The 23,120-nt window shown below is 40.2% G+C and overlaps 1 protein-coding gene across 1 annotated transcript in view; it reads right to left on the bottom strand.

Moving 5' to 3' along the window:
- Positions 1 to 20,590, bottom strand: part of LOC129667664 (STAM-binding protein-like) — a 30,450-nt gene extending 9,860 nt beyond the window's left edge. Inside the window, 9 exon segments of the mRNA XM_055595323.1 lie at positions 11,758 to 11,857; positions 12,850 to 12,962; positions 16,049 to 16,186; positions 16,928 to 17,052; positions 17,898 to 18,137; positions 18,385 to 18,682; positions 19,110 to 19,202; positions 19,454 to 19,532; positions 20,466 to 20,590. Of these exon segments, the coding sequence (XP_055451298.1) occupies positions 11,758 to 11,857; positions 12,850 to 12,962; positions 16,049 to 16,186; positions 16,928 to 17,052; positions 17,898 to 18,137; positions 18,385 to 18,682; positions 19,110 to 19,202; positions 19,454 to 19,532; positions 20,466 to 20,590 (1,311 nt within the window).
- Between the last annotated feature and the right edge of the window lie 2,530 nt (positions 20,591 to 23,120).

The raw sequence follows: 23,120 nt of genomic DNA, 5'->3' as shown, positions 1-23,120 counted from the left end.
AGACCCAGAAATAAATCCACACACTTACGGACACCTGATTTTTGACAAAGATGCCAAAACCATACAATGGAAAAAAGATAGCATCTTCAACAAATGGTGCTGGTCCAACTGGATGTCTACATGTAGAAAAATGAAAATAGATCCATACTTATCACCCTGCACAAAACTGAAGTCCAAGTGGATCAAAGACCTCAACATAAAACCAGACCCATTAAATCGGCTAGAAAAAAAAAATAGGGAATACCCTAGGACTCATTGGTACAGGAGAAAACTTCCTGAACAGAACACCAACAGCATAGGCTCTAAGAGCAACAATCAATAAATGGGACCTCATGAAATTGAAAAGCTTCTGTAAAGCAAAGGACACCATCATCAAAACAAAGCGACTGCCTACAGATTGGGAAAGAATCATCACCAACCCTTTATCTGACAGAGGACTAATATCGAGTATATACAAAGAACTAAAGAAGCTGAAAAGCAGCAAACCAAGTAATCCAATTAAAAAATGGGGAACAGAGTTAAACAGAATTCTCTGTAGAGGAATATCGAATGGCAGAGAAGCACTTAAAGAAATGCTCAACCTCATTAGCCATTAGGGAAATGCAAATCAAAACAACCCTGAGATTTCACCTTATACCCATCAGAATGGCCAAGATGAAAAACTCAAGGGACAACACATGCTGGAGAGGTTGTGGAGAAAGCTGGTTATATTATAAGAATATATATGTACATATATATACACAATGAATGTAACAACAATTAATAGAAAAAGAAACCAGGAATTTAAAAAAGAATAGTGATATATGGGAAGCTTTGGAGGGAGGAAAGGGGATAAATGATACAATTATATTACAACTCAAAAAAAAATGAGAGCTCTGAAAATATAGAAATAAATAAATGCATAGTATTTTTAAACAAAGAAAAGAAAAAATGAAATTACAAAATGTGTAGGTAAATGGGTGGAAATAGAATGCCAATTTAGAGGTAACCCAGACCTACAATAACAAACATATTGAAAGTTCTTTCTTATTTGTAGATCCTAGCTCCAGATTTTTAGATATGTGTATATAACCTGAAATAACTGAAGAAACTAGGAAAGTCAAACGGGATTATGGAGACAGGGACAGAAAGACCTCTAGTGAGATGGATAGTGGAACACAGGTTGCTATGAAGAGAGAGCTAGGAAAAATAGGCAGAAAGACTTTAATTGGGGTGGAGAGGGAAAGGAACCATGGAAGGAGAGGAAAATAGAAGAGATAAATAACACAGATAATTGAAAGAGCCATTGGAAACATACTATTTAATATTTTACAATTCATATATATACTTATATTAAATGAAGTTTACCATTTGGGGTGATAATGTTGCCTCCAAGAGTCATAGACTATCTAACAAAAGCCCCAAGCATACTAAACTTCCCATCAAGCTGTTGGCCAGAAGAGTCTGGGACTCTACAGACTATTGTTGTCCTAGATTTATTCCAGACATTGAAGATAAGACGCTATTGCTTAAGACACCGTACCTTTCAGACATAGAATGTGAAAGGATGCCTCTGTAACTGACCTCAGGACTAACTCTGGGTGGTGTATGCCAACTTCCAAGGGTTAAAAATGATTGTTTTTTTTTTTTTTCCTAGCCATAAAGCTTATAAACCACCACATCAATCAGCATGGTGAGATCATCCAACTGGACTTATGACCGACCAATTATGAATTCATGCCTGGCACTGTAAACCTACTGTAGAGGAGAACATACTACTGCCACTTCCCTAAACCAGTACAATTGCTAACTTATTCTTATATCCACAAAGAAATGTAGCTCTTTCTCATAACCCAAGAAGCTTCTTTCTGTATCAGATGGAGATCATTAAAAGACACAGCTAGTCAAAATATAGACATCTGACCATGAGATACCCAGCTACGATTGCTACATCTTCAATGCAACTCCTATGTATTATGGAAGAGAAGTTGGGAAGATTCTAAGATACAGAAGACCAAGATGTCAGTAGCTGTGCAGTAGTGTCGTCTACATATGACAGGGAGGCTGCGCTTATGAAATCCCAACAATATTGTCACTTAAACAAGACCTGCATGCCAGTTGACATACCAACATAGATGGGGAAATCTCAAAAGGCCCCATTGTTAAATGAATAGCTATAGACGATCACTGACTATTAAGAAAGATCAATATTAATCAATATCAATTAATATTCAATATCAATTAATCAATATCAATCAATATTCTCTGTGGAAAAAAAAACCTTGATAGGTTATCTAATATCCAGTAGTCAGTCCTATACATGTAAGCAACACTAAAGGGTCTCAACAGGTTGTATAAATGTTATAAATATATATATATATAATTTACATATTATATATAATATGTATATATGTAACAGTAGTAATTTAAAAGAGGTCATGAATTTGAGAGGAATCAGAAGTACAGAAAGATATGAGGAGTATGAAATTAAAAAAAACATTTAAAAACTAAATTTAAAAAGGAGAAAATCAGGCAACAGAATCAGTCAGTTCTCCTTTATATAAGACCTTATTCACACTGAGTTTTTTTTTTTAAATAGTCACCTAGGTAGCCACATATAGTAGTGGTCCATATATTTTTATTGCTAAATATCATTCTATCATAACCACAACTCAGTTTATGTGCTTTATATTGATAAACAAACATTTTATGAATTCATTCAGCTGTGAATGGTCCCCACTAACCACGTGCTATGCAGTCATTATTTGATCACACATTTTCATTTCTCTTAGGTAGATATCTACACGCTGTGCCAGGTCATAAGGCAGATGTGTATTTAATCATGATACTCAGGAGACAAGAGTGGGAGGATGGCCACAAGTCTGAGGCCAGCCTGATCTACATTCAAGTGCCAAACTAGCCATATTCATTCAGATCTAACAATAAGCAAAGAAATCATTAGTCTTTTCTCCAAACGTCTGCACTATTTCTACCTCAACAAAGCATTTAATTTCCTGGTTGGTACTTTATATTTTAAACATTTTTAGTTGCAGCCTTTCTGGTGATTCTGTAGTTGTATCTTTAACATTTTTGCACATGCTCTTAACCTTTGATTTTTCTTGTCATAACTAGAAGCATTAATGAGTGCAGATAATTTTAAAAGGATCAGAAACTTGCATAAAATGTTTCCTACACACATATCCCTGAACCAAGTACCACAGGCCGGCATGACATTCTGAGAAGCAGGTGAACCTCAGAAGTCTGAACAGAATATCCACATCCAGTTCCTGTGACTTAATAAAGAAAGAGCTCTCACTTACTGCAGATACAAGATCCTCAGTTGCCTGCTAAGTTTAAGGAATGATACACTTAAATTTATATTAAGCACAGACCACAGAAATGAAGTTGAGATATGCTATTTTGATGGGATGTAACCTGATTCTATTTGCTGTAACATATATTTTACTTAACCAAATTCCTTGGGCTTATTTGCATTTATATCTACTTGAAAATCAGAAAATCATCACAGGCACTATGTTCTTGGAGGCATGGCCTTGGACACATGTAATAGTGACCAAAATTTCTTTCTTTAATTTTATTTATGTATTTATCACATTTTTTTTCACTTTGTATCCTGGCTAGAGCCCCCTCCCTTGTCTCCTCCCAGTACCACTCAGTCTTCCTCTTCTCCCCCTATGCCCTTTCCCTAGTCCCATGATAGGGGATGACCTCCTCCTTTTCTATCTGACCCTAGCCTATCAGGTCTCATCAACGCTGGCTGCATCTTCTTCTTCTGAGGTATGGTAAGGCTGCACCGGCCAGGGTGAGGTGATCAAAGAGTCAGACACTGAGTTCATATTAGAAACAGCCCCTGATCCCATTACTAGGGAACACACTTGGAAACTAAGCAGCTAAGGGTCTTCCTTTGCACAGGGGGCTTAGGCCCTCTCCATGCATGGTCCTTAATTGGAATATCAGTCTCTGTAGGCTCCCCTGAGCCCAGGATTTTTGGCTCTGTTTTTCTCCTTGTGGAGTTTGTGTCTTTCTATCTCCCTGTTCTTCCATACGGATTCCTGCACTCTGCCTAAGGTTTGGCTATGAGTCTCAGACTCTTCTTCGATATCCTGGTGGGTAGAGTCTTTCAATGATCCTCTGTGGAAGGTACTTGTACTTTTCCCTGCGTTCTCCTACTTCTGATCTCTATCGTTTGCCTTACTGAATGAGAATTAGCAAGCATTTACCGCAGGGTCCCCCTTTTTGTTTAGCTTCTTTAGGGCTATTGATTTTATTATGTTTTTTTTCTTTATTAATTACACTTTATTCACTTTGTATCCCCCCTGTGATTCTCTCCCTCCTCCTGTCCCAAATCCCTCCCTTCCTCCACCCTCTGCATGCATGCCCCTCCCCAATATTATAGTATCTGGTTAATATCCACTTATGAGTACATATCATTTGTGTCATTCTGATTCTGAGTTACCTCACTCAGGATGATCTTTTTTAGTTCTCACCATTTGCCTGCAAATTTGATGATTTCCTTGATTTTCATTGCTGAGTAGTATTCCATTGTGTAAATGTCCCACAATTTCTCTATCCATTCCTCCACTGAGAGACATTAGGTCATTTCTAGATTCTGGCTATTAGGAATAGAGCTGTTACTAACATGGTTGAGCAAATTTCCTTATTTTGGGTATATGCATAGGAGTGGTATAGCTGGATGTTGAGGTAGCATGATTCCTAATTTTCTGAGGAAGCACCAGATTGATTTTTAAAAGGGGTTGTACAAGGTTACATTCCTACCAGAAATGGAGGAGGGTTCCTCTTTCTCCACATTCTCTTCAGCATGCATTATCCCTTGAGTGTTTGATCTTAGCCATTCTAATGGGTGTAGGTGAAATCTCAGGTTCATTTTGACTTGCACTTACCAAACAAATAAGGATGTTGAGCATTTCATTAAGTGTTTCTCTGCCATTTGATAGTCCTATGTTGAGAACGCTCTGTTTAGCTCAGTACCCAATTTTTTATTTGGATTACTTGGTTTGTTGGTGTTTAACATTTTTAGTTATATATATATTCTGGATATTAGTCCTCTGTTAGATGTAGTTAGATGTAGGGTTCTTGAACACCTTTTCCCAGTCTGTAGGCTGTTATTTTGTTCTGCTGACAGTGTCCTTTGCTTTATGGACATGTTTAATTTTAATGAGGTCTCACTTATTAATTGTTGATCTTAGAGCCTGTGTTGTTGGTGTTCTGTTCAGGAAGTTGTCTCCTGTGAAATATTGTTATTTACATGGGTCGTTTAATTCAAATACATCAAAGTCCCACAAGTATAGGAGGTAGGGATGTTATGATCTTTATTTTTTCATTCTTAAAATTTTATTTATATTTTTATAAATTACAGTTTATTCACTTTGTATCTCCTTTGTAGCAATGTCCTTCATCCCCTCCCAATCCCACATCCTCTCCTTCTTCTCCCCCTATGCCCCTCCTAAAGTCCTCTGATAGGTGAGGTCCTCCTCACCTTCCATCTGACCATAGTCTAACAGGTCCCATCAAGACTGGCTGATCCTCTGTGGTGTAGTGAGGCTGCTTCCCACTCAGGGGGAGGTGATCAAATAGGCAGCCACTAAGTTCATGTCAGAGACAGTCCCTGTTCCCATTACTAGGGAACTCACTTGGAGACTGAGCTGCTATTGACTACATCTGTGCAGGGGTTCTTAGAGTTCTAGGTTATTTCCATGGATGGTCCTTAGTTGTAGTATCAGTCTCAGAAAAGACCCCTTTTCATTTCTGATTTTGCTGATTTGGGTAGTTTCTCTCTGTCTTTTAGTTAGTTTGGATAAGGGTTTGTCTATCCTGTTGATTTTCTCAAAGAACTAATTCTTGGTCTCATTGAATCTTTGAATTGTTTTCTTTGTTTCTACTTCATAGATTTCAGCTCTGAGTTTGATCTTTTCCAGTCATCTACTGCTCTTGGGTGTGTCTACTTCTTTTTGTGGGGAGAGGGCTTTTTGGTGTGCCATTAAATTGCTTGTATGAGATGTCTCAAACTTCTTTCTGGAGACACTTAGTGCTATGAACTTTCCTTTTAGTACTGCTTTCAGTGTGTGCCATAAGTTTGGGTAAGTTTTGCCTTCATTTTTGTTGAATTTTAGGAAGTCTCTAATTTCTTTTTTTCATTTCATCCCTGACCAAACTGTCATTGAATAGAGAGTTGTCTAGTTTCCATGTGAATGTAGGCTTTTTGTTATTTCTGTTTTTGTTGAGGTCTAGTTTTAGGCTATGGTGGTCTGATAGGATACAAGGGATCATTTTGATCTTCTTGTACCTGTTGAGGCTTGCTTTGTGCCAGACTATATGGTCACTATTTGAGAAGGTTCCGCGAGGTGCTGAAAACTAGATATACTTTTTTGAGTTTGGTTGAAAATTTCTGTAGACATCTATTAGGTCCATTTGATTTAGGATTTCTGTTAAGTATCATTGTGTCCCAGTTAGCTTCTGCCTAGATGATCTGTCCCTTGGTGAGAGTGTACTGTTGAAGTCTCCCAGTATTAAGTTGTTGGGTTCGATGTATGATTTAAAATTCAATAATGTGTTATTTACTAACATAAGTAGTCTTGTATTTGGGGCATAGATGTTCAGAATTGTGATGTCCTCCTGGTGGATTTTTCCTTTGATAAGAAGGAAGTGCCCCTCCTTATCTTTTTTGATTAATTTTGGTTGAAAGTCAATTTTATTACATATTAGGATTGCTACTCCAGATTATTTTCTAGGTCCATTTGCTTGAAAAATATTTTCCAGCCCTTTACTCTGAGGTAGTGTTTATCTTTGTTGCAGAGGTGTGTTTCTTGGATGCAGCAGAAGGTTTGATCCTGTTTCTGCAACTATTCTGTTAGTCTGTGTCTTTTTATTGGAGAGTTGAGTCCCTTGTTTATAGATAATAGTGACCAATGAATGTTAGTTCCTTTTATTGTGGAAGCTGGTGGTGTTACTCTATTTCAAGGCTTGTTTTCTTTTAATGTTATGTTGTGAAGTTATCTATACCCTGTTTTTCCTTCCATATAGTTGTTTTTGTTGGATTGCATTTTTCCTTCTAGTAGCTTCTGTAGGGATGGTTTGCTGTGTAGATATAGTTTAAGTTTAGTTTTGTCACGGAACATTTTGTTTTCTCCATCTATGTTGATTGGAAGCAGTAGTTTGGGTTGGCATCTGTGGTATCTTAGAATCTGCATGGCTTCTGAGCAGGCTCTACTGTCTTTCACAGTTTCTGCTGAGAAGTCTGATGTGATTCAGGTAGGTCTGCCTTTATATGTTACTTAGAATTTTCCCCTCGCTGCTTTTAGTATGCTTCCTTGATTTAGTGTTTTGACTATGATGTGACATGAGGAGTTTCTTTTTTGGTCTAGTATATTTGGTGTTCTGTAGGCCTCCTGTGTGTTTATGGACATCTACTTCTTAAGTTGGGAAAATTTTCTTCTATGATTTTCTTGAAAATATTTTCTGGGCCTTAGAGCCTGTAATCTTCTTTTTCATCTGTTCCTATTTTTCTTAGATTTAGTCTTTTCAAAGCATCCTTAATTTGTTGGATGTTTTGTGTTTGGAACTTTTCCAATTTTACTTTTTCTTTGAGAGATGATTCAATTTCTGCAGAAATGGCATGTAGATGCCTAGAATGCAAGGCTTAATTAAGCACAGGAGGGAGTGTGTGTGCAGGCACTGTTCACAGTTGCAATGAACATGGACAGATGCCTTGAATACCTCAATGGCCTACCGGCCTTTTTTACTGTCCTCCTGGTATTCAGATCTGTCTTAGCTCCAGGAATTCTTTGCCTGGGCTCCACTGATAGACTCCTAAACAGGGGCTTCAATGTTGAGAATGCCGTCCCAACGATCCCTCTGTTTACAAAAGTGGTAGTGTGGGTAGGAGGGATCCAATATCTGGCTGATAGCATAGATGGACACTGGATTTGGGACTCTTCATGTACTTACTTGAAGGTGCATTCACTCACTCACAGGCCTAATCAGAAAGCACAGGGGTTCCCCCTGTTCTCTACTCTAAGATTTGGGCCTGTTGGGTCAAATGAGAGTGTAGGAGATCCTTCAGCTCAGTGGTGTTCATTGTGTTTCTGCTGGGCATGGAGACCCATACTTAGGGTAGCCACTTCTTTTGTTTCAGTCAGGAAGCATGAAGTTCCTGGAGGGCTAGATGCCACACAGCCATCACTGTAGGAGACCTGGAAAGCCCAAACATCACTCACGGGGAGGCCCTTACAACTGCCTGCTATTGCAGCAGAACTGGGAAGCTAGGACAGTCACCCACTGGGGGCCCCTGGATATCCTGTACAGCTGACTGCAGATCTGGGTGGCCCATACAGCCATCTGCCACCACAGGATCCAAAACTCTAAAATTGGTGAGTGGAGGGGCAGCTAAAGCCAGAACATAGACAATGAGGCTTCCTGGGTAAGATGGGACAACCTGTGAGCTGCGGAATTTTGGATCCAGGTCACCCATGGATGTTTCTGGGGACTGAGAGTGCAAATATTCAACCTCCCTGTATTTTCCTTTGCCTCAAGCATGGGCCTCCCTGTTTGGCAGAGGCAGCAGTGGTTGCCCCAAGCAGGTGCCTCCATGCTAGGTAAGAGATAACGCAGATAACTCACAATTATGGGTCTCCCTGCCTGGAGGCCAAACAGTGGACATCACTGAGCTGATGGATCTCCTACACTTTCCTTTTCCCTTACAGGCCCATGTCTGAGAGCAGAGAACTGGTGGAACCCTGTACTTTCTGATTATGCCTTCAAGTGAGTGCATGAAGAACCCAAGATCCAGGGCCCATCTATACTATCAGCCAGACATCATATCCCTCTCACCCACACCTTCACTGTGGGCAACAGAGGGATCCTTGGTACAGCATTCTCAACATTGAAGCCCCTGTTCTGGGTGTCTACCAGTGGAGTCCAAGCAAACCATTCCTGGAGCGCAGACAGATCTGAATACCAGTAGGATAGTATGACAGGCCTGCAGGCCACTAAGGTATTCAGGAAACCTGCCCATGTGCATTGAGCCTGTGAACAGTGCCAGGATCCTCCACACCTCCTTCTAGACATCTACACAACCTAAAACCCTGTCCTTCAATATGCACATACCTGCACCTGTGCTCTTGCACCTGCAACCTTGCTCTGTTAGCTACAGCTGAAACATCACCATCCACTGACAAACTGGTGGGCCTCTCTCATCTTCCTGAGTAATAATCCAGACACTAGAAACAGACAGACCCTGTCTGAAGGAACACAGTCTGAAGTACAGACTCCAGGAGCAAACAGTGAAGGTGACAGATAAGCAGATGGCTAGAGGTCTGCGTAAGAACACATCCAAAAAATAAAAATAAGAAAAAATCAGGGCATAATGGCTTCACAAGCAACCCCAAAAGTCAAAAGATATGCTAATTTATCAGAAACACAGGAAAATGATCTCAAATCTATCCTTATCCAGTTATTAGAGGCACATAAAGAAGAAACGAATGAAGCTCTCAAAGAAATACAGGCAAATACAGCCAAAAAATTGGAGGCACATGTAGTGGCACAAGTAGAGGCATATAGAGAGGAAATGAACAAACAAAAGAATAAAGGCCATCATGGTAGAACAGGAATTCACATTCAAACAGACAAAGGAAATGGTGAAGATATGAAAACCGAATTAGAATCAATAAAGAAAACAGAAACAGAGAAAACCCTGGAGCTAGAAAACTTAGAGAAAAGATCAGAAAGTACAAAGAAAAGCATCACCAACAGAATAGAAGGGATGGAAGAGAGAATCTCAGCCAGTGAAGATACACTTGTAGAAATTGATACATCTCTCAGAGAAAAAGTAAAATTGGAAAAGTTCCAAACACAAAACATCCAATAAATCAAGGATGCCATGAAAAGTCAAAATCTAAGAAAAATAGGAATAGATGAAAAAGAATATTCCAGGCTCTAAGGTCCAGAAAATACTTTCAAGAAAATCATAGAAGAAATTTTTCCTAACTTAAGAAAGAACTGTCCATAAACATACAGAAGGTCTACAGAACACCAAATATACTGGACCAAAAAAGAAATTCCTCATGTTATATAATAGTCAAAACACTAAATCTACAGAACAAAGAATAAGCACAGTGTTCATCCATACACACATTGTGAACATACATGACACAGATGTAACATACATGACATACAAGTAACATATATGACATAACTTGAACATACACAAAGATATGTCACCACTCTATTCATATATATGTGTGTGTTGTGTCCTGAACATACACAAAAATACATGCACACACAGACAAACACAGACACGCACACACAAATTCCCACTGATGGTTAGTAGGATATACTTTGATGTTCTGGGTTGTGACATGGCCACAGTCCTGCAACTGAAGAAAAGTAAATAGGATCAAAGCATGGAAAAGTTCTGTTTTGAAACAACTTATACTTCTAATTTTATACCAAAAGAATGGCTCTTGTGACCTAGTCTAGACCATGTAACCTTGGTAGTTCTGGAGAATCTTGAACTTATGCTTCTGCCATTAGCTCCCAGTTCTGTGTTATTATGGCATATTTCAGGAGTGCTACAAGTTGAATCCAGGACCTTGTGCTTGAAACACAAGCTCTTCCTCAACTGAGCTATGTCCCCAGACATAAGCCTCTAATGTTTCACTCTGTGAAGGCCAGTAGTTCTTAGTGTAGAGGTGAGATTGTGACAGTGAGAAATATGGACAAAGGTCTGGGACCCAGCACTCATTCCTAGTACTCCTCATAGACAGAGTCAGTGTCTCCCATATATCTTTGCACATGTTTTCCAGAGCCACTTGTGAAATATCTCTTTATTAAAAGGAACCAGTAATCTTGGAGCTGTGATGATAACCATATGAATAGTCCTTGAGGGTATTCATATGTAAAACAAAGTCAAAAGGAATAATCAATATTACCCCAAGATTTTACACCTCATTTGATCTCTGTGGCTTCATATCTGGATCTCATATACTTTATGAGGCAGGTTCTGGTCCTTTCACTATATTGCTGCATTCCTCTTAATGTAAACTCTGTGGAAGGGTCAAGGCTTATACAAAATGCAAGAATCACACTGACTTGAAGCTGGTCTGACCTGGAGATCAATCTGATCATACTACTTGTGATATCACTAAACACAACCTGGGAGAAGAAACCACCTCCCTAGGCAGGTAAGAATCCTAATACCTAGGCAGAATCCCAGGATAAAAGATGCTTAGTTTACCTATCTTACACGGCCTTTTCTTTATTCAGATCTCTAACGGAAACTTAGTAATTGATACTGGTGAAGAACAAAGTAACATGTAATAAGCATTGATTAAACTAATGGATTCTATACTCTGTCTATTACTTCTGTTCCCAATGATATAGGAGATAGAATCCAGGGTTTCACGCACGCTGAGCTCACACTCTGACCCTGATGTACACCCCAGTCCTACTTCCACTATTCTCTCAAGAACCTTGGAAAGTACATTGTATTAAAATCAACAGATATTATGTAAAACGACCAGTAATGGTCAATACCCTCATAGAACATAAATGACCAGGTTGTAAATGAAAGAAAACTTATCTTCACTGCCCACTGCTTTCTATTTACATAGTTATTATGAACTTTTAGGAAAGTGACCGATGATGCTGAAATTCCAAGTAGATCAGCAAAGATGAGAAACCTTATCAGCTCTAGGTCCTGGCTGAGACCAACGTCTTGATCCATTGTACAAAGATACATACGCAGAAGAGAGAAGTGTCCTCTCTATGAGGATAGAACCCCCTCCTGGAGCAGCAGGAAATTTCATTTATCCCAGTAGGTGTCTGTGAGAAAATTCCAGTTCTGAAACGAAAAAGCAGAGTCATAGTCAAGCAGATATGCCCCTAGGTTTCTTCTGTCTCTCCCGTTTACCTTTCTCTCATCTTTTCTTCCTTCTTTAATTTTCGTTTCCTGTTTCTTCTACTTTCCTGGATCTCTTTCTCCCTTTTACTCTTTCACTCTCTCTTCTCACCCCTCCTCCTATCTCTTTTCTCTGCACAACTCTTCTTCCCATCTCTAGAACCTTTGCATCTCCTCCTACTCCGATTCAAAGCCATCACTGTCATCTTTATCCTTCTCCCAGACATTGTCCTCCTGGTGCTATTCCTAATCATTTTCTTCTTCTTCTTCTTTCTTTTTTTCTTTCTCCTTTCCCCTTCATTATTTCATTTTGCTTTTTCTTTCTCCTCCTGGTTCTCATATGCCTCCTCTTGCCTTTGTTCGTCTGCATCCCCTCTGTCTAGCTCTCTCATATTCTGAATATCTTTATTTCACCATAGCCAAAGTGGGCAGGGGGATTCAACAGAAGAAATGATTAGGAAGAAGAACCAAGTAAAGCATTAGGTCTATTTAGATCAATAATGTAAGGAACCAGGGCCGAAAAAAATTCTAAATTCGGAGTCTTTTTGTTACTGTGGGAAAACATCCAGGGTACGTTTTTTGTTTTTTGGTTTTTTTTTTTTAACAAAAGGAAGCAGGATAATTCATTGTTTTTTCCAATACTAGATCTGCTGAGGAATTCACAATAACTTGACGTTGGGAATGAAAAGAGAGGACACTCATGTAGAGTGTTTGGTGTAGAATTTCAATCTCAGTCTCTTGAGGTTACTTCTTGATAATTTGTCCTAGAAATTAAGCAGTGATATCAACATATTTTTAAGAGCAGCTGGTATTAATTAGAATATTGCTCTTAACGGAATAGCAATCAGTTAATACACTCTATAAATTTTAAATAATTTTCAACCATGAAAACATTTTGCCCTTGTACCTTCCAGATCTGAATCTTACACACTCACTCTTTGTATTTGGGGACTCACACCACTGCGATGGACTCAGGCAGCATCTGCTGGTAGCAAAAGTGGGTGTGTAGGTCCACACTTGATAAGAATGCTCTCTGGGTTGGATGGGTCTACAAAAACAAAAGAAGAATTGCAAGTGAGCATAGTCAGTCAGGTCAGATCCACCAAGAAAGGCAAGCCCATCCAGATTCAACAATTAGCCCCTACCACGATCCCTCAAATCATTCAGGGGAAACTCATCTGCTAGATGGAGAAGGAAGAAAGAACAGTCTGCTTTGTACTCCTAACACATAGAGGCCAAAAGAAGCTAAGTTTCTCTCTGTCATGTTTAGCTTGTCCCTCACTGAGAACAAGACTCTTTTATTCATCCATGCTTAGTTATATCTAATGTCTAAATGATAACCATTTCAAGAGTTGTCCTTCAGCTTCTAACCTACAACTGCTTCCCTGCTGCAAACAGCAGACAGTCCTTCCTCATCAAGCTTTCGGATGACCACTACAAATAATGATTCAACAATCTCTCTGGGGCTTCAGTTGTCTGCCTTCACTCCTGCCTCTGAACCTCATGTGAATACTCCCTATGTGAAGAGGAGTTCCTTCTGCCCTTCAGATGTGGTACTGTACTATTGTTCCTTGATTTACCCCACTTTCCTTTTCTTCTCTCCCCTTTTTAACTGAATCAATAGTCTAAAAACACATCAGACAGCTGCATGCCAGAGTAGAGATGAATCCCGCAGATGTTAAGCCAAGGAAGGCAAAGGTAAAAGTTACATATCTAGCCATTGCATTCCAAGTATTGTTGGCATGGAGGAGGGCACACTAGGATGTGATCATTAATGAAATTCATGAATAGATGGTGAAAGCAAAATTTAATCTGGAGGAATGAAGGAAGGAATTTGGACTAGGCTCCTGGTATATTCCTGTTTCCTTCTCTAAGTTATGTGTTCTTTTCATATTTATTCAATGAGCTATTAAACTGTACTATTCATGTATATATACTTACAAGTTAGCAATATTTTAAATATCACTCTTTAAAAATCTAAAGTGAAGTCAAAGAAAAAGTAAAATCAAGAAAATCCACACCAACATATAAAACCATGTTAATACCAATTTACAGTTTCCTCTCATGTCAGTACTCTCTTAACCAAGTTCTGTCAAGAATAGACTCATAATTATTCCTTTTTCAAGAATCTAGGGATCAGATCCAAGTTTAGTATGACAGTAATGACAGATTCTAAAAATAGCCTCAACCTACATCAGATGACTTTTGTTTTGAGGCACAGTCTTACTATTAGCCCAGGTTGATTCTGAAGTCACCATCCAGCAGCCTCATCCTCCTGAGTGGTAAAATTCCATGAGGGTGCCATGATACACATATTTCTAAGAATCTGCTAAACCTTGAAATCTCTACCCACCGTGACCTAAAATACATTAGCCAATATCCTCAGAACCCCAACAGGAGATATGAATACTCTCCCTGCTGGAGATTGTAAGTCACATGCTGAATTAATTCTTCAACTCTCCTTGCTGTGTGGTTTTGGAGAACCTCCTAACCAGTACTCCTGCAGCATTGTTGCTGTTTCATCACCCACTGTGTTCCATGTTCTCCTTGTTAGACCTCCACGTCAGCTGCCAGGGAATAGATTCTCTAGCAGTCAGCTCTCCCCATCTACCCCATTTCCTAGGCCAAGTCTATGCAACAGCCTCCCAAGTCCCTCTCCTGGTTTCTACTGGCTTGCCAAAACTTCCTTCCAATGGCCATATAGATTTTGATATCTCACATATACCTTAAATTTCACACAGTAAGAATTAACTCCACTTCCCATCTCAGTCCTTCTCTAGAAGCCCTATTGATCCTTATGAGAGGATCACTAACATCACCATGAGCCCAGCTAAAAGCCTGCTCTGTCCCAGACTCATCAGCCTCTGGTCCTCATTACTAGGATCTCTGAAATCTCACTCTTCCTCAACAGACTGCTACTATCCTATCATTGGATGTTAGCAGCTACCAAACCTTAACTGATCTTCACATCTCAATCAGTCTTGTATCTTTAACTTTTGGACTATGGTTTTGGTCAGGAAATGGTTCTACCCAGAATAACTCAAACAGTTCTTCCTCTATTCAAAATCACCACTATTTTTTCTGTCTACACCAGTCAGTGGATACCATGGCTTTGATAGTTCATATCAACAAATATATGTCATCCTGTTCTGATACCAAACACCAACAGAACTGCTCACTGATGGAGGAGCACAGTATAGGTATCCAATGTTGACTCCTCTCCCATGAACCCCTTCTGTCCCATCTTTACAATTCATCTTAAGTCACTTCAAGTGTGGCCCTCTTCTCTGAAACTCACAGGGATCTAGATATCTCCTGAAAACTGCAGTCCAAAATACCTCATCTGAATTGGTACTAGGTTATGTGTGATCGCCCATTTGTGTTACTAGACACAAAGGGCCAAATTTTGATTATTACATACTATGTTGTTGATTTAGACAAAACAGTAAGAAATTGTATTGAGCTGAAAATCATGAAGTCACAGAAGACTGCTTCAGAAAGCTCAACTTCTCAAGTTCTGAGTATAAGTATATGTGATATCTTAAAACCTAGAAATAAACCACGTGATTGTAGTTTACACCTGTCAATATTCCAAGAAAAGCTTTTTGTTCTGTGAGCTTCAGTACTTGATAATGAGAGAACCATTCCGAAGAAATCTCTAGGCAAGTTGCTGTATTTATTGAAAATCAACAAAAGTATGTTCAGCATGTACAAACACTTGAAAACCTCACAGGTAGGATATCTTTGGGTGTGCAGAAAGAAAGTAAGTCTTCATAAATAAAAAAAAAAAACATAACTTTACAAGTAACTCTCTTGTATTATTTAAAATAGTGTAATTAATAATATTTGGGGGGACATGTTTTCTATGCCATGTTCCTTTACATCCTAGGCAAGGTGCTGTTCTTGGCCCAGACTCTCAAAGCATAGCGACTTTGTAGAATTGCTTTGATTAAAGGAAAAATTTAAAAAGTTGTAAAAAACAATAGGAAATGGTCCTATGACTCATCCTGGAACAATCTTGACTGCATGTTTAAACAGAAGAATGATATGGATTTACTCTGTGCAGAGAAAGATTTAGGCAGGATATTTCTAAGAGAGAAAAAAGAGAACCCTGCCATCAGGTTATTTGCTTACATGAATCCACCCTAAGGTGAGAAGCCCTAGTTCTTCTTGGATAAAAAACAGTTCCTCCTCATTGGTGGCATAACAATAGTCAGGGCCTCCTTCCTGGGGTGGTATGACTATGTGCATGATATGGTACTCCTCTCCTACCTGCCAAGAGAAAATAAGTTATTAAAATATCCTAGCAGTCTCAATCCCACTCATTCATAACACAAGTAAGTGAATCCCTCACCCAAGTGAATGACCCTTACTGTTCTCCCTCCCCTCAGTGTTTCACAATCTTGGGAGATCTTGTAGGTTCTGTATAAAGAAACAGATGCTGAGATGACCCTGAGAAGTCCTGCTTGGCACATCCTAGTCCTAGACTCCTCCTGCAGCTGCCAGCAGTTCCACTCAGGAAGCTGAGATGTTTGTAATGTAAGTTTCAAGGCTTACCAGATTAGGTGCTCAGAGCAGGACCCAAAAGTAATTGAGTCCTCCTTTTTCTTTTAGAATAGTCACCATGCATGTCTATATGCCTCATTCCTGCCTAACTGCCTGTCTACTTGCTGCTCTGCTCTCTTTGCCTTCAAGACAATGTCTCATTCTCCCTGTGAAGCTGGTTTGAACCTGTAGGAAGCCTTCAGCATCAGTTTGGCAGTAACAGGAATTAGCAGCATTAGCTACCACTACAATGGAAATTTCCAACTATAACATGTTTCAAATGTTTCAAGGGATTCTGAAAAGCCAAATACAAAGTCATCAAATTTAAGGTTTCCAGGCCTTGTCACCCACAGTTCCTTCTGTCTGGTGATGTCTACGGACACAGACCTTGGATATGTTCTCTGACAGACATGGAAAGACAAGGGGAAGAAACAACCTCAGATTAGGAAGGACTTTTCATATTTTTACCATGGATCCGCACAAAACACCACAGGTATCAATTATCTTCGTAGTGTTCTTCCTCGCAGACTTTAGAAATTTCTCACATAAATCGTGAGGGAGGATCACAGGACATAGGCCTCTAACTTTCTGAACTGCAATGGAAAAGAGAGAAAAGTCTTGGGCAACAGGGCCTGGTGTTCATGCCCAGAATTCATCTTGAGAGCCTGGTAGAGAAAGGAAATGTCATTGGAATTCTCTCCATCAGTCCCTCCCCATGATGGAATCACAAAGTGAGCTGGGTATGCTTTCTCCAATCTCTGGGCACAGCTGACTGGGAGCTAGGATCATGGACTTTATAGCCAACTTGAGTGGATGGAACAATAGTTTTGGATGTGACTGTGAGATGAGTGTAAATGGACCACGGAAGCCAAAGACTGAAGACATGAACAAGGAAATGCAACATACTCTGTGGTGGTGCTCAGTGCTCCAGACCTCAAACACCTATCTATCAGCAAATCCTTACTTTACTGGTGAGTTCTAATCTCTCAACTGTGTGGCTGAGCCACATGCAATGGGGACTCTTAGGTTTCAGATCATACCAAAGTGCACCTGGCCTCCAGGTTTTCCCAGAATCCCTTGGCCCCTACCTGCTGTGGGCATGGCTAGGATAAGCTCTGACCAACTACCCTGTGCTTTCCAGCCCAGGGACAGGGGCTTCACTTAATTATATAATCCAGACATTTAAGTTTCCTTATCTCTCTCCTCTCACTCTGCTCTCTGTGTATCTTTCATCCTCTTCTTCTCCTCACTCCTTCATTCTCTGTGCATGATTTTCTTTCTCTCGTCTCTTTCCCCAGTACTGCGGCCAAAAGCTTCTCCCAATAAACCTGCATTTTTTATACCATAACTTCATCGTGCATTTAGCTCATTTCTGTGTTTAAATGGGGAACCAATTCTACACAAATGTTTTCCAAGTCAGAAACCTGTGGTTACTTACCTGTGCTTTCCTCTGTGGCATTTTCCCCAGGCAGCCCTTCAGATAGTGACATGCTTGGGGTGATTAACTTAGCATTCTCCTCTCTGGAATGCTGTTGTGGTGGGCTGGAGGATTTGGTTGGCACTGAGGAAGGCTGAGCTTCCTTTGCTCTTAATGTTGCACCAGGTCTTTCTTCTCCACTTTTGTTTTCTTCAGGTCCATACAAAGGATCTAATGGAAGAGAGTGCCAAGTGGAACATCCTGAAATTTTTATTTTTTATATTAATTACGGGTTATTTACTTTGCATCCCCTCAGTCCCTTACAATCCCAAGCTCTCTCCCTCATCTCCTCCCTGCCCCTCTCTAAGTCCACTGATAGGGGAGGTCCTCCTCCCCTTCCATCTAACCCTAGCTTATCAGGTCTCATCAGAAATGGCTGCAATGTCCTCCGCTATGGCCTAGCAAGGATACTCTTCCCCTGGGGGGGATCAAAGAACTAGCCACTTACCTGTGCTTTTCTCTGGGTCATTTGCCCCAGGCTGCTTGGCAGATGTTGATGTGCTTGGAATGACAAACTTAGTGTTCTCCTCTACTATACACTGCTGTTTTGGGCTGGAGGTTTTGGTTGGTACTGAGGAAGGTTGAGCTTCCTTTACTGTACATGTTATACCAGGTCCTACTTCTCCACTTTTGCTTTCTTTAGGTCCATACAATGGATCAAACAGAATAGTGCAAGAAGTGGAATATCTGGATTTTATGACCTCCCAGAAAGTTGCCTGCTCTGCTGCTTCCTCTTCTTTATTCTTCTACAGGAAAAGGATTTAGGTAAATACTTGAAATCTCAGAAGAAAAGTCTTGTCATCACAGACATGAACAAAACCTAGTTCTGTTCATGTCTGACATCTCAGAAACAGATCAATAAATCTGGTGTGGTGGAAAAGAGCCTTCAACCCCTACTCAGTTCCTATATGGATGTCTCTAGTAATAGCTAAATCTCAGTCTTCTCTACACTCTCCCCATCTCTCTGTGTGTGGGGGATATGTGTGTGTGTGTGTGTGTGTGTGTGTTTTGACTGTGTGTGTTAGCTAGTATGGATGCAAGTGCATTTATGTGCAAGTGATTGTGGAGCCTATTCATTGACTCACAGACTCCAATGGAACATAACAAGACAGTCAAAGAACAGGCTGGATAGCTGCCATGTAATCCCACTGTCTCTGTGCTCCTGATACTGACCATCTCCATTAGGTATTTTTTATATTCCCTGTTATATTTGTTTAGTAGTTTCCTCTTTAAAATCTCGGCCCTGTCAAAAACGATGTTTAGGATCTGAAATACAAAATCAAAATGGGGAATTAGAACAGTTCTAATGTGAGAAAAAGGAAATAAAACAAGTTGGGAAAGGCAGCAATAACTCACATACAGCTTGAACCCTATTCCCAGCCATCCCTCTCTTTACTGTTTTGCTGAGGCAGCATCTGACCCCTTTCCACCAAGTGTCAGGATCTGTGGATTTTCTTTGAGTACCTCCAGGCTGCTCTGGCAATATTTGTTCATCATCTTAGGCAATAAAGACCCACCTTGATGAAGTTCGATCTTCTTCCACCTGCATCCCTTTTTCGGAGTTTTGGGCCAATGTTAATTTTTTCCAAATATAATCTAAGAAATAAAGGAAAATGAATAAGATGTACAGAACATTTTGACATGGTTAAATTAGGCCCTGTGGAAATTTGGCCTCTGCATGCAGGATTTCAGAAGATCCTAGAGTTTACAGAGGAACACCCTGAAATCCAGCATCAGTCTTCATGCCAGTGTCTGGAAAAATATGAGTCATTACTATAATATTAAACTGGCACATACAGGAAATGTCAGCTCTCAAGAAACATAGCTAAGCTGTTAAGGTGCATGTTTGTCATCCCAGCACACAGGAGGCAGCACATAGAATCAATGGACCCACAGATCCTTGAGGAAACAGGTCATAACCTTGAACTTAAAACCAGGAAATAAAGACAGTGGTCCCTTTCTTCTATTCCCAATCTCAATACGGATTCCTGCTCATAGAGCACCTTTGTATATTGTTTCCCAGCAGGGCACAACCTCACCTGAGAGACCATTAGGCAATGAAGGGAGACACTGAGGGTGCTCAGAGTTAGGAGTGCATGTGCTGGGGTTACCTGGTGGGATGCTGCACCCAGGGATGCTGCTAACCTGCTTCAACGCTCACATCAGTCCAAAGGTCAAGAACAATCCATGACCCTGTCAGAAACTTTGCTTGAGAGGAGGGTATGATCAGGATAATTTTATGTGAATATGTGCTTTTTGTCACCGTACAAAAAGCTGATATCTCAGAGGACACATGAGTCCCTTGTAACAGTGATTTGTCTTTGGAATTGTAAGAAAATGAGAGAGAGAGAGTTACAACATGAACTCAAGAGAATATCTTCACGTTACAGAATACTAACAGTGGAAAACAAACAGAAGAACGCTTGTTCTAGCAGCTGTAAGAACAGGGAAATGCAAAATGTCCTGCTGAACTCATCTCTATACCTGAGTTTTCTCCTCCTCTGTGAAATAAGAATGTGATGTCTCTACTCAGCATGCACAGTCTTCTGAAGATCAGGGAAACCATGGCCAGGAAACCCCATGCCATTGCCTGAGCTCCTCAGAGTCCTGTGCATCTCCTTAGGTTCTGCTTCACCAAATTCAGGGCTAGACATGACTAGTGAGATTTTAACATCATTTACTTCATCAAACAGAGCACTCTTGTCACTGAGCCTATAAGAGTCATGATCTGGTGTTAGATTCACAATCTTGTATTTAATCTGCCTGTGTAAGAATGATGAAGAGCTTGGGAAAAATCTTTACTGTGATGAACCCCACTGACTCCAAGTGCTCTACAGTCCTCTGGTGACTGTACCTACAGGGAAGGCAACCTTCTTTCCTATACAACTCAAGAGGCTACAGGATGAAGAGAAGAGGGATCTGGATTTGGCTACACATCAGAGATAATCCTGTCCCTCAGAGGCCATTTGCTAATCAATCCCCCCACCAATTCAGATATGAGCTCCTTCCCTGCCAACTGTTATTTTCAAGGACCTGGTCATCTGGGAACAGGATTAAGAACCCCTACTCAGGATGATCTTTTCTAGGTCCCACCATTTGCCTGCAAATTTCATCATTTTCTTGTTTTAATTGCTGAGTAGAATCCTATTGTGTAAATGTACCACAATTTCTGTATCCATCCCAGAAGCAGGAAGACACAGATGGTATATATTCACTTATAAGTATTATTAGACATATAATATAGGATAATCATACTAAAATCTGTATACCTAAAGGAGCTAATCAAGAAGGAGGAACCTGGGTAAAATGATCAACCCTCATTCTGAAAGGCATGATCTTCATGGATCATGGACTTCAGAAGGGGAAGAAAACAGGGAACAGGACAGGAGCCTAACAGAGGGACTCTGAAAGACTCTATCCCACAGGCCATCAAAGAAAAGGCTGAGACTCAGAGCTAAACTTTGGGCAGAGTGTAGGAAATATTATGAAAGAAGCGGGAGATAGAAAGACCAAGAGGGGACAGGAGCACCAGAAGGAGAGAAAAAAAAAATTTGTGCACAAGCACCTTTTCTGAGACTGATACTCCAACTATGGACCATTTTGAAGATAACCTAGAACCCCTGTTCAAATGTAGTCCATGGCAGCTCAGTGTCCAAGTCAGTTCCCTAGTCATGGAAACAGGGACTATCTCTGACAAGAACTCAGTGGTCGGCTTTCATTCACCTCCCTCTCAGGAGGGTGCAGTCTTACCAGGTCACAGAGGAAGCCAATGCAGCTATTCCTGATGAGAGCTGATAGATTTGGATCAAATGGAAGGGGAATCTCCCCTACCACTGGACTGGCGGAGGGGCATGGGAGGAGATGAGATGGGACTGGGAGGGAATGAAGGAGTGGACTACAGCTGGGATACAATGTGAATAAAATATAATTAATATATATATTTTAAAGAACTCCTACTCATGAAGTTCTTTATTTATGACCACAACATCTTTGGTCTTTGTGTCTTTGAATAGGGATGAAAAGATTGTATATGAACTGCCAGAAATATGATTAAAACCTGACATTGTCAAATTCAGTAACTCTCAGCAAATGTGACAAACATGAGCAGGAGAGCAGCATGAGTTAGAGAACAGTCCCAGAAAAGGAGATAGAAACTGCTTGTTCTCATGTGAGGAATTTATGATAGGGAATAAAGGCTCCTTCTTCTTTTCCACATTCATCCAAGTCAGCTGCCATTTTGAAGAAGTCGTCTCTCAGGCTCATATAAGAAGCCTTGGAAAATTTTTTGTTGATTTTGATGTCCTGCCCTAGAGCACTTAAGATCTGGAACCACTCTTGGGGAGGTAGACTGACATCATTGTGTCTGCGGATGGTCTAAGACAAAAGAGAAGACAGGAAACATCAAAACCCATCTCCTGCCATCCATCCTCCTGCTGTTCCAGCTAGCTAGTACATAATGTTTGCTTGAATGCTTGAATGTGCTTGTGTGTGTGTGTGTGTGTGTGTGTGTGTGTGTTACATGTATGTGTGCTAGCTTCTGTGACAAATCTCTCTCTACATACATTAGAGCAAATAAAATATTATTTCTTGTGGTTCAGCTCAGTAAATTTAGTGAACAGGCACAGCATGAGATCCGCTTAATATGGTAGTAAAGTGGCAGATTCTGAACCTGGGATCTCTGTGTTCCTTGAAAACACAATGCAAATGAGCTTTCAGGTAGCATGTAACCTAAAAAGGCCTCCTTACAAACAGCCTGTTTATTGAGATTTGCACCATGACTTTACATAGTTGTTGCCATAATGTTCTTTTGGAATGTATACAATTTACTCTTGTTCATTCAAATCCTAATTTCTCTACCCTACTATCTGGTTTCAAAGTCAAGACAGCACATTGTGATGCTCACCTCTCTCAGGTTTGTGTAAACATGCCACCATTTTTTCTCTGTGTTGTCAATAAAACAATCAGATACTGCAGTGCAATGGGGAAAATAGGGTGAGACATCCTAGTCCAGAGGGTAGAGGAAGGAAGCAGGAGGGTAGGGGAAGAGGTGAGCAGGAAAGAAGTTAGAACCACATGGAGAGATGAACTGGACCTCAAATATGACTAAAATAAGTATAATGGGTAAAATCTGAGTGGTAGGAAGGTATGCAGGTTTGGAGATTTAAGATGGAGTAACCATTGTCC

This window comes from Psammomys obesus, unplaced genomic scaffold (assembly GCF_907164565.1).
Source record: "Psammomys obesus unplaced genomic scaffold, mPsaObe1.curated_primary_1811, whole genome shotgun sequence".
Classification (NCBI taxonomy): domain Eukaryota; kingdom Metazoa; phylum Chordata; class Mammalia; order Rodentia; family Muridae; genus Psammomys; species Psammomys obesus.
Note: the sequence above shows the minus strand (reverse complement) of the source record. Positions and strands in the feature narration are given on the sequence as shown.